At 42.8% G+C, this 11,335-nt stretch overlaps 1 protein-coding gene across 7 annotated transcripts in view; it reads left to right on the top strand.

The window, feature by feature from the left end:
- Nucleotides 1-385: 385 nt before the first annotated feature.
- Nucleotides 386-11,335, top strand: part of LDB2 (LIM domain binding 2) — a 460,701-nt gene continuing 449,751 nt past the window's right edge. For all 7 annotated transcript variants that reach the window (XM_068974832.1, XM_068974830.1, XM_068974831.1 and 4 more), the window contains exon 1: nucleotides 386-731. In XM_068974832.1, the coding sequence (XP_068830933.1) occupies nucleotides 600-731 (132 nt within the window). In that variant the 5' untranslated portion in view covers nucleotides 386-599. The remainder of the gene's footprint in view (nucleotides 732-11,335) is intronic.

Below are 11,335 nucleotides of genomic sequence, written 5' to 3'. Positions count from 1 at the left end.
AGCTGGGAGCAGTTAAACCACCTATATGCTAACAAGCCCAGCCATCAGGTTGTGAAGGGTCCTGGCTGGAGGGGAAAGGGAAAAATAAAATAAAATCCCACCAAACCTTAGACCTCTGTCAGACTGCGAGGAGAAGGATATTTTTTGAACTAGTCTACGGTGCGGACAGGAAATGACCTCTCCACAAACTGCTTCTTTAAAAACAAGCAGTGATGCCTAAAGCCATCCAACTCCCCTCTCCCTCCCTCCCTTCCTCTCTCCCAGCCTCCCTCCCTCTCTGAAGCTCCAGCTCTCCGGCTCTCCCTCCCCTCCTTCCTCCCACCTCCCTCCTCCCACCTCCCTCCTCCCTGCCTCCGGCTCTCCGGTCTCTCGCTATAGAGGCTCCCACGGCAGTTCCCAGCCACTGTGTTCAGCCTGCCTGCCTGCCTCTGTGTGTGAGTGTGTGTGTGTGTGTGCGTGCGTGTGTGTGTGTATGCGCGCGCGCGCGTGTGTGCGAGCGTGTGCGTGCGGCTACTTTGTAGTGGGAAGAACACAGCCCATGTGCTCTGCATGGACGTTACTGATACTCTGTTTGGCTTGATTTTCGACAAGCAGGCAAGATGTCCAGCGCACCACATGACCCCTTCTATTCTTCTCCTTTCGGACCGTTCTATAGGAGACACACACCCTATATGGTTCAACCAGAATACCGAATCTATGAAATGAACAAGAGGCTGCAGTCCCGCACAGAGGTAAGGACTTCAACCTTGGGTGTGTGTTGCTGTCTTTTTTTTTTTTTTTTCTTCCCCCAAACTGTGCCCGAGCTTTCCCTGCGTGGCTGGCTGCATCCTGCGGGAAGTGTCCCGCTAGATCCTACCGCGTACGTGGAAATGAGCGCCAGGATGAAGCCACGAGTTTGAACGCTGGGTTTCTTGCACATCAACTCTTGGAAGGTGGGGACAGTTTCTGCTGGAATCTTGAGATAGACAACCCAGCACTTGATTCGCCTGTCGGGTCTCCAGAAATGCTGCTTTCCCAGAACTCTAGCGTCTTGCAGGCTCCGGGTCGGTCCCCTCTTAGTGTTTCTTGAGATAGACTTCTAAGAGATTCCATGCTCATTGGCATCCAGCAAAATATTTTTTTTAAAAAATAGCAAATCCCAGAGGAAGTCTGCTTTGACCTGTGTTTGCTTTTCAAAGTCATCAGGATTGAGGTGAAAAGGGCAGTAGAGCCACCCGTGGTACTTTTCAGAACTGGTCCTGGAGGGACGTGATTGTCTATTTCCCTGTTAAATTCAGAAACCACTTGCTGGGGGCAAGGGGTTCTTGACTCTCTCCCAGGGAGGGTAGGGGTATCTCCTGGGCTCTCCCTTCCACCAGAGCTGGCTCAGAAATCAAATCAGCTTGAGTTTTTGGCAAATTTTGTGATCTGGTGCCTGACAGAGGAGCCTCACCTCCTCACTAGCAACTCTGGGAGCCAGGAGAGACAGGACTTTGAGAACTTTGTAAATGCAAAAACTCCAGACTGCCTCCTGCGATTTAAATATTTAACGCCCGCTGACTTTTCCTCCTTGCTGGCTGAGCTGACAGGTCCTACAGCTGGGCTGCCCCTTTGCCTTTAAGTTGGGGCTTTGTGTTGAAGTGTTCTGAGAAGGAGTTTGTCACAGAGTCACTTTAGAAAGTAGAAATCTCTGGGAATTTTGTCCTTTCTGCAGAGTATGGATACCTGGAGGGTCGCTGGCATAGAGCTTTTGGGGACTAGCATTGGTAGAATTTTAGGTAGAAGACTGACTCTCAGTTCCAAAGAGGGAGTCAGTTAAGGTTGTATGAGAAAATAAAATACACTTCCTTGAATTGTCAACAGAGCCATAGAGAACTCCTGATGTTTAATGTATTTAATGTAGCTGACAAGATGTGACCTGCTTTCTGACTGGCTAACTGCTGGACTAGGACTGATTGAAAAAAAAAAAAGTAGCTGAGCTGTCTTTATCACTGCTGTTTTCTTTATGTGTTAATACATCATAGATCTTACGTATACTTGATACTATTGCTCTCCCCAAGAGCCAGTAGCTTTGACACAAGTGTAAACTCTTGTGCAAAGGGTGGTGAGCCTTTGGATATAAATGATATATGTGTTGTTGAGTATGTATGTTATAGTTTGTATATTTCAATGTTCATTTCGATCTTTGCAACTGTGTATTGGAATCTTCAACTCTTACCCAAACTGTTGGTTGTCACAGCCTGCTTTCTAAATTAGGAGGATAGAGAATGTCTTCTAGTTCAGGCACACATAATTGCAACACAGACTTGGGGTAAAAAAATGTCTTGAAATATGATTAGTTTTTTTAAAAAAGAGGCCAGGGGCCTTGATGGATCGATTGTTGAAGAGCAGCAGGATTTAAAAACAACCCGTGTCCATCTTATATCTTAGAAAGTTTTTGTGGAGTTACAAGAGGAGGTTTTCCTCCCAACAACCTTCTCTGTTAGGGGAGCAGGCAGATTTCTCAGACGTCTGTGTTCTCCTGTGTCCCTTAATTATCACCTGGCCAGTTCTGAGCTAGCATACTTATCTGGAAGACTTCTTTACGCTGGTTCTCATAAAACTCTGTAGGATGCAATAAGGTGCCTACATTTGTTTCACATTTGAGAGGAAACCTTTGAAAGCCCCTCATTCATAGCCTGTTTCTTAAAAATGGCACATTATCTTTTGTGAGAGCTAAACTCAGGAATTCTTAACTTTTGGATCCTGGGGTATTACTTTTAAGTAGAAAAGCTGCTTCATAGCTCGAGAAACTAGAAAAGGAAATCTTGCTATGACAGATCTTAAAGATGTTTTAAAACCTCTCTGGCTGACAAGAAAGCACGGAAAACTGTTTCTAGAACTGAATGTTCTAGAGCCTACCTTAAACATTTCTTCCCTTAGTTAGATTTTTAAAGTAATTATCCAAATAATTACTCTGACGCTTCCGTTTTGCTTTGCCAAGCAGTAAAGGATGTCATGAACCCGAGGCCATAAGTTTGCTTTCATTTCATAATGAAAAAAAGGAGAGAACCAAATAAGTACTCCTAAGATACAGAAATCTTAACATTCAGTATTAGACTGATCAAAGTTTATAATGGAAAAAAACGGGTTTAGAAAAGAATAACTCTTCTTGAAAAAGTTGCATTGTGCCTTTACCAAGGATGATTATTTATGATGAAGTTATTCTGAACCCTAGAGAGAGATGGGCTGGAATAAAGTACAGTAATATCCAGCAAGAGTTATCAGTTTATAATCACGCGCAGAAATCAAGTAGATGGTTGCCGGATCACTTTTAGAATGTAACCTGTGCATCCATCCATTTTGGGCAAGAGAGGCTGACCCCTCTTTCTTTCTCTCTTCTGGTTCCCGCTTCTACATTACTCGGTGTTATTTCATCGACTCCTTACACGTGTACACACGCACTTGCACTCACACACACACGCCTAGGTGACACGCTCGACTCTCCATTCCTTTTTGAATGTACACTTGCCTAGAAAGAAATTGTAGCACATCCCATTTGTGATGAAGAAAATTGTAACCAAGTTTGCAGAAATTTCCTGGAAACGTCCTTCTTTATGGAAAGGAAAGAAAGTCGTGAAGAAGAAGCATGGCTCCCACCTACCTTCCTGCTTTTTCTTGCCCCCCCAGAACATTCTCTTCTGGGATTGATGCATTTCTTCCAATTAAATCCAGTCAGAGCCCTTCAGGAGCTGGGTAGTCTTAAAGAACCCAGGATTGGGAGTTAATCCTGTTTCAAACTTGTTTCTTCACTTACTAACTTGTTGGCATGGATCTTGTTTCCTCATCAGCAAATCCCCTGCAAGACCCCTTAAATTTGAAAATCCAGATTCTTTCGAAGTCCAGGGTTTGGTTTCCTTCAGTATGAACAAAGTGTTGTAAACCAGAGTAATGAGCAAAGACATTATTTCTTGGCTCACGGTATTTAGTTCAGAATTGCAAATGGTAATGTGAAAACAGAGTCATAGTGGAGAAAATATTGCAGAGAGAGACCCTGGCAGTCTTGTTTAAGGCCGGCGCTGGAAGCAAGCAGTTGCTGGGACAAAGTAGGTGCACAAGAAACGTCTGTGAACACGCGATCACGCATCAGTAAATGACAGAGGAGAGAGAGTTTAGCTATGTCATTGATTCTTGACCTTCTGAGCCACCAGGGAAGCCCAGTGTCACTGAAATTGGCATCATTCCTGAGAAGTACAATTCTGATGCCTTTGGGGCTGCTGGTACCTCCTGAAGCTGCTTTAGGGACCAACTTCCCAGTGCCGTAAAACTGCGCATCTCCGCCTCTTCACATTTATTTCATCATGAGGCAATTAAGATCTGTAATCTCTGTGGCCAAGGAAAGCAAGTGTCTAAGAAATTATGGGACCTCATTTCTTTTTAAAGGAATATAAACGCTTTACAAAGCAAACGAACACAACATAAATATGTTTTCAATGCTGCCAGCTATTCTGGGAAATAAAAATTTCTTTGCAACACCAGAATCTCAGTGGAATTTCATAAAGAAATGCATGGATGTTTCCCCCCTCTTCTTAGTTGAAAATAAGAGAAACTCTGGGAGTTTTTTCTCAGTGTTGATCTGTATCCCAGCCAGTGGGAAGAGGGCTACGCTGTTTTCCATTGTGTATGTTACCATGAATTGACCTGAGGTCTTCGCAAATTCATTTACTATTTGAACGATCTTGCTGTCTCAAATGTGTTTTTGGAAGAACAGAACTGCATAATTTTTTATTTAATGCTGCACACAAAGTATAATCAGATAGGACATAAAACTATGTCCTAAAGATTTCAGAATTTATTCTGTAACAAGCTTCAATAACGATAGAAGAAGCAGTGTTATTTTCATTTCCTGAGGTCTGTGCTACAAGATAAAAAAAGTATGTACAGGTAAAATATAAGATCATCATAGTGACCTTCATTTTTAGTGAAAGGATTTCAGTAATGTCGGATTTTTATAGAATTTAAGGAACTTTAATCAAGTTATAAAAATTTTGGTTACTGTAGGTAACTTTTCTATACCTTATTTCCTCATTCAAAGACCAAAAATGTGTCTGTTCCAGTGAAGAGGTTTGTAAGTATATAGTTTTTTTTCATGTTGGCAGTATGTTGATTTTGATAAATGCCACAAGCATCAGGAAAGTGTGGGTACCATGATGTGTTTCTTTTGTTTTGAGGGCTTTTCCCCTTTTATCAGTATTACACATTCCACTCCCAAAGAGAAGACGGTGATTACAATGGGAAGCCACCGCGCACACAAGGGTTTTCTTAGAATTACGGTGTTTAGTTTTACAGGATTTAATATCAATGTCGAAAATGTTTGAAGACCTTAAAATTTAAATCTGCTGCTTTAGCCCCGCCTCAGCTCAACTCTCCAACTCCCCGGGGAGGGGGTGGAAGGGGGTGGAGGGCTCGCAGGCTTTTCTTTCAGCTGCATTTTTATATACTTTAGTCACAGAGTTTCCCTTGTAACATCATGTTTATTCATGGGCTAGCTGAGTATCATTGATGTTCAGATGGAGCCTAGTTAAAATGAGATTAGGTATTTTGGATAGGTGGGAAAAAAAAACGAAAACTGCTTTGTGATAAACTTGGATTTTTTTTCTTTTTTTCCTCTTAGAAATTTAGAAAGAAAAATGGTGCTGTTACTCTGAGGCATATGAATGATTTTCAGTGTTAACCACAGAACTTTCCAAGTTTTTCGAAGGGGGGTGGTGAGGAGTGGGGGGCGGAGAGTGGGTTAGTAGTGGTAAGGAAAGCTATTTTGAAAATGTTAAATGAAACCAAAACTGAGTTTTTTTTTTTTTAAATGAGAACTCCCAACCTCTCTTATTTTTCAAGATCTCTACAAGGCCTCAGAAAACAAATTGCAGGACTCTTGTACGGATTTTATTTTCCTGAAGTCTTTTTTTTTTTTTTTTTTCCATTTTCTTACTATGGGAACTGTTTTTAATTAAAAATTGCTGCAAACTAACTATTCGTAGGAGGCCAAGAAGAAAAAAAAAAAATCTCTCAACACCATTCAACACAGATTCTTATCAGCCTAAAATCAATGCATACTTAAATCTCCCCTCTTTTGGTGTGTAAATTATGATATAGGATTTAAACAGTATGCATCCTTTAAGCATTTAGCTTTTTGTTTGGGTTTCAGAAAGAAATTAATTTAAATTGTATGGAGATAGGGCTATAAATCTCCTTTTATTACGTTTGTCCACATTAACTCATTTTCATGTGGAACACGGAACACCCCCTTTCTGAGCAAGCAAACGCAACATAAAACAAACAATACCAGATATTCTCCAGAACAAGATTCATAAACTTACTTATTTGGATTCAGTTGGTGGGTCATGGAGTATAATTGATCTGGAAAAACAATCTTTTTGAAGGTAGCAGAAAACGAGGCTTTAAAAACATTTTCAGCTAAGGTAGGTATTACATATATCTTTGTGATTTCCCAAACAATCTATTTTCCTCTTTCCTTTTTCTTCTTCCTTCCTCTTTCTTTCTGTTCTTTCCTCCCTCCCTCCCTCTCTTCCTTTCTTTCTCTTTCTTTCCTTTTTTCTTATCAACTGAGCTTAGGTTTTCTTTTTACATTTAAATTCTGGCCACGTGCATCTGAACACAGGCAACTATTAATACTTGAGACAAACTTCAGCCATTCCTTCAAGAATTTTCCTGCTTCAGGCAATGACAGTATCAATGTCTGGAAATGCAAAGACTATTAAGACGTTTTCTATGTTTAGAAGCTTACAATTTGGTAACCAAGGGCAGAATATAAAACCCACTCTTACAGTGAAGCCCCCTGTGAGATGGTTGAATGGCATCACCAACGCAATGGACATGAGTTTGAGCAAGCTCCAGGAGTTGGTGATGGACAGGGAAGCCTGGCGTGCTGCAGTCCCTGGGGTCGCAAAGAGTCGGACTGAGCGACTGAACTGCACTGTTGGGTTAAGACATTGTGCCTTTGACTATTGAAAGATGCACAGCTTTCTGAAAAGTAGTCATGATGATAGTAACTAATATCTATGGAGGGTTCCCTATCTGAGGGCCAAGGTGCTCAGTACGTTCTGTAGGTCAACTCACGTCACCGTCATAATTACCACCTGTAATTGGAACTTCTAACCTCTGAAGCCTTACTGATGAGGAAAAACTAAGGGTTACGTAGATTATCTAAGGTCGCACGGATGGTAGTTTAGTTTTAGAAGTTATCCTCTTAACCGCGTCACTTCTCTGAGATAAGAAATACTAGTGAGGATTCTAGTTTTGCCTGTGGAAATGTATTGGTTGAATACATTTTTTCCTTGGATAGATTGACTTTGGCAGTGGCTGGAAAGTTGACCCCATCTAACTAACCTGATTGGACTACTTGCCTCTCAAATATCTGACTCATTTCAAAAGGGCCCTTGTGAAATTCCAAAGGATGGAATCAGAGCTGGAGCATATACCCTGGTTATCAAAAAAGAGACCGCAATCACATCTATCTACTGAAGAATGGATAGTTTCAGTATTCATCGAAGTGATCTTATCTGAAGAGTCACTGGAATTGTTGTGGGATACTATGTTTAGTTATCTAAGAGTTTAATTGTTTTTCAGCTTAAAATACTTAGGTTTCCATTCAGCGCTTGACTTGTCTCAGGTCTGCTCTGTGGGAGACGGTGGTTTAATTATTTTAAACATCAGTAGGATGAGTAGAAAAACTAACCCAACTTTGGTGGGATACCAGATTAGGAGAGTAAATTAGAATCTGGCATGATATTGGCTTCCTTTGCAGGTAATCAACTAAGAATCGTAGGAAAAAGAAAGGCAAAGAGAGAAGAGCCCTTCCAACTTGTGTTGGTCTCTCGCTGTCCTATTTTGATGCTAAGAGACAGTCCGTCCACATCAGAGTTCCTCGTGGAACACAAGGTTGCTTTCCTAACCCTGCAGCCTCCTTTAGCTCTCTGCGAGGCTACTGTCTGTACAGTAAATGCCTGCCCGTGACTAGCGATAAGATGGATCTCTTCCTGTGATGCACTCGCCAGCCCCAGATGCCCGTGTTCTGGTTCTCCTTTAACGAATAAGGAAGCTGAGGCTCAGAGAGGTGAAGACCAAGTCTGTGCATGGGTGTCTCCAGGTCTGGATCTTTTGACTACCCTGAGTCTGCTGGTGAAGGCTTCCTACCCGCTGATGGAACCCTGACAGCCACCCCTTGCCCGCGCTTCACTGACAGGTTTTGTTCTTACTGTTCAGTCGCTTGGTCGTGTCTGACTCTTTGTGACCCCATGGACTCCAGCACACCAGGCCTCCCTGTCCTTCACCATCTTCCGGAGTTTACTCAAACTCCTGTCCATTGAGTCAGTGATGCCATCCAACCATCTCATCCTCTGTCGTCCCCTTCTCCTCCTGCCTTCAATCTTTCCCAGCATCAGGGTCTCTTCCAATGAGTCAGCTCTTCACAGGAGGTGGTCACGGTATTGGAGCTTCAGCGTCAGCATCAGTCTTTCCAATGAATATTCCGGGTTCGTTTCCTTTAGGATTGACTGGTTTAGTCTCTTTGCAGTCCAGGGAACTCTCAAAAGTCTTCTCCAGCACCACTATGAACCAATCTAGTTTGAAGTTTCAGCCTTCCGATTAAAAACAACGCTGAGCATTAATGATGTGGTTGTTTAGCCACTCAGTCGTGTCCGACTCTTTGCCCACCCCATGGACTGCAGCACACCAGGCTTCCCAGTCCTTCACTATCTCTCAGAGTCTGTTCAAGCTCATGTCCATTGAATCAATGATGCCATCCAACCATCTCATCCACAGTTGTAGATTCCTGTGAAGAAGGGGAACCACCCCTGTTCTGGGGACACCACAGGTCCCCTTGCTCTCTTTTGAATTTGAATGATCTCCTATCCTCTCTGCTCCCTCTTCCTAATACATAATCTGTTTTCCCGTAAGCAGCCAAGGTGATATTTTTGAAACAGAAATCAGAGCACATCACTCTCCAGCTCCCCTCCCACTGGAATAAGCTCTAAAATCCACTCTTTTGCTTGAAGACTCTGTTGATCTGCTGCTTCCTGATGGATGTTCAGCAAATTCCAGCCAAAAGAGACTTATTTGGATCCATTAACATGCCAAGCTTGTCTGTACCTCAACACCCTCGCCCTTAGCAGGAGAATGCACATACAGATTTCTTTTTGGTAACACTTATAAGTATTGTCTGACTCTTTGCAGCCCCATGGACTGCAGCATGCCAGGCTTCCTGGTCCATCACCAACTCCTGGAGCTTCCTCAAACCCATGTCCATCCAGTTGGTGATGCCATCCAACCATCTCATTCTCTGCTGCCCCTTCTCCTCCTGCCTTCAATCTTTCCCAGCATCAAAGTCTTTTCCAGTGAGTCAACTCTTTGCATCAGGTGGCCAAAGTACTGGAGCTTCAGCTTCAGCATCAGTCCTTCCAATGAATATTCAGTGTTGATTTCCTTAAGGATTGACTGGTTGGATCTCCTTGCTGTCCAAGGGACTCTCAAGAGTCTTCTCTAGCACCACAATTCAAAAGCATCAATTCTTAGGCACTCGGCCTTCTTTATGGTCCAACTCTCACATCCATACATGACTACTGGAAAAACCATAGCTTTGACAATATGGACCTTTGTAAACAAAGTGATGTCTCTGCTTTTTAATATGCTGTCTAGATTTGTCTTAGCTTTTTTCCTAAGGAGCAATCATCTTTTAACTTAATGGCTGCAGTCAACCATCTGCAGTGATTTTGGAGCCCAAGAAAGTAAATTCTGTCCATTTTTTCCCCTCTATTTGCCATGAAGTGATGGGACCAAATGCCATGATCTACTTTTTTGAATGTGTGAGTATTGGGAAATCTAAATGAATTGGAATTTGGCATGGTGTTGGCCTGATTTGCAGGTAATTGATTCAATGTCCCAAAGAAAATAATGACCATGAAAGAGATTCCTAGCACTTAGTAGGCCCTTTTCAGATCAACCCCTGTCACAGAGAGACTCCCTTAATCACCTCAGTTAAAATTGCCTCTTGCCAGACATACAACCTCACTCACTTTCTATCCAATGCCCTGATCACTTTTTATGAAGGAATTATGGCAAGCTGGTATTTCCTTGCTTGTAGTTTATTTAAGTGTCTGCTTATCCTCAATAAAATGTGTACCATGTGAGGACAAAAGGCTCAGCCATCTCCTTTATAATTGTCTGCCCAATGCCTCATTGCACATAGTTGATATGCAAAATTCATCTGTTGAATAAAGAAAATTATGTTGTACTTTTGAACTGTGGTGCTGGAGAAGACTCTTGAGAATCCCTTGGACAGCAAAGAGATCAAACCAGTCAATCCTAAAGGAGATCAACCCTGCATAGTCACTGGCTAGACGAATGCTGAAGCTCCAATACTTTGGCCACCTGATGCAAAGAGCCGACTCATTGGAAAAGACCCTGATGCTGGGAAAGACTGAAGGCAGGAGAAGGGGATGACAGAGGACGAGATGGTTGGATGGCATCACTGACTCACTGGACGTGAATTTGAGCAAGCTCTGGGAGATGGTGAAGGACAGGGAAGCCTGGCGGGCTGCAGTCCATGGGGTCCCAAAAAGGTGCACACGACTGAGTGGCTGGACAGTGACATCAAGGACTTTCTACACTGACACTGGATTTTACCTTCAATCTTCCCAACAATAATCTGTAGCTCCAGTTGGAAAAGAATCTGTGAACCTAATAGCTGGGTGAAAATTCACAGAACGTTCTGCTATATCTGCCAGGGGGTAAAAAAAGGAGCCTGAAAAGAATTTCTTCTGTGAAGGCAGGCAGTGTTGAACTGAGAACTTTGCCCTCTGGGTGGTATGAATCTGTTGGGAATCTCCCGACTTCTGATGAAAAGCATTCATACTTTTCTCATTTGTTCTTTCTACCTTTCCTCTCCTTGGATCTACTGGAGGGCTCACAGCCATGAATTACGATGTGAATTGTGATAACACCTTACATTTCCTGGAGCACTTTGTGACTTGAGAAAGTGCTTTCAGGGCCATGAATTAGCTTTTTTTCAGGTGTTTAGCATAACAGAAAATATGGGAACATATTAGTGTATGTTGTGTGTGTGTTCAGTTATGTCCAACTCTTTGTGACCCAGTGGACTGTAGCCCTCCAGGCCCCTCTGTCCATGGGATTTTCTAGGCAAGAATCCTGGAGTCGGTTGCTGTTTCCTCCTCCAGGAAGCTGACCCAGGGATTGAACCTGTGTCACTTGCATTTCCTGCTTGGCAGGCAGATTCTTTACCACTGAGCTTAACTAGGACCTGTGTGATGTGTTTGGGTGTGTTTGCGTGCAACGTGGGCAT

This window comes from Capricornis sumatraensis, chromosome 7 (assembly GCF_032405125.1).
Source record: "Capricornis sumatraensis isolate serow.1 chromosome 7, serow.2, whole genome shotgun sequence".
NCBI classification, from domain to species: Eukaryota; Metazoa; Chordata; class Mammalia; order Artiodactyla; family Bovidae; genus Capricornis; species Capricornis sumatraensis.
The sequence above is the reverse complement of the archived record's forward strand: the minus strand, read 5'-3'. Positions and strand labels throughout refer to the sequence as shown.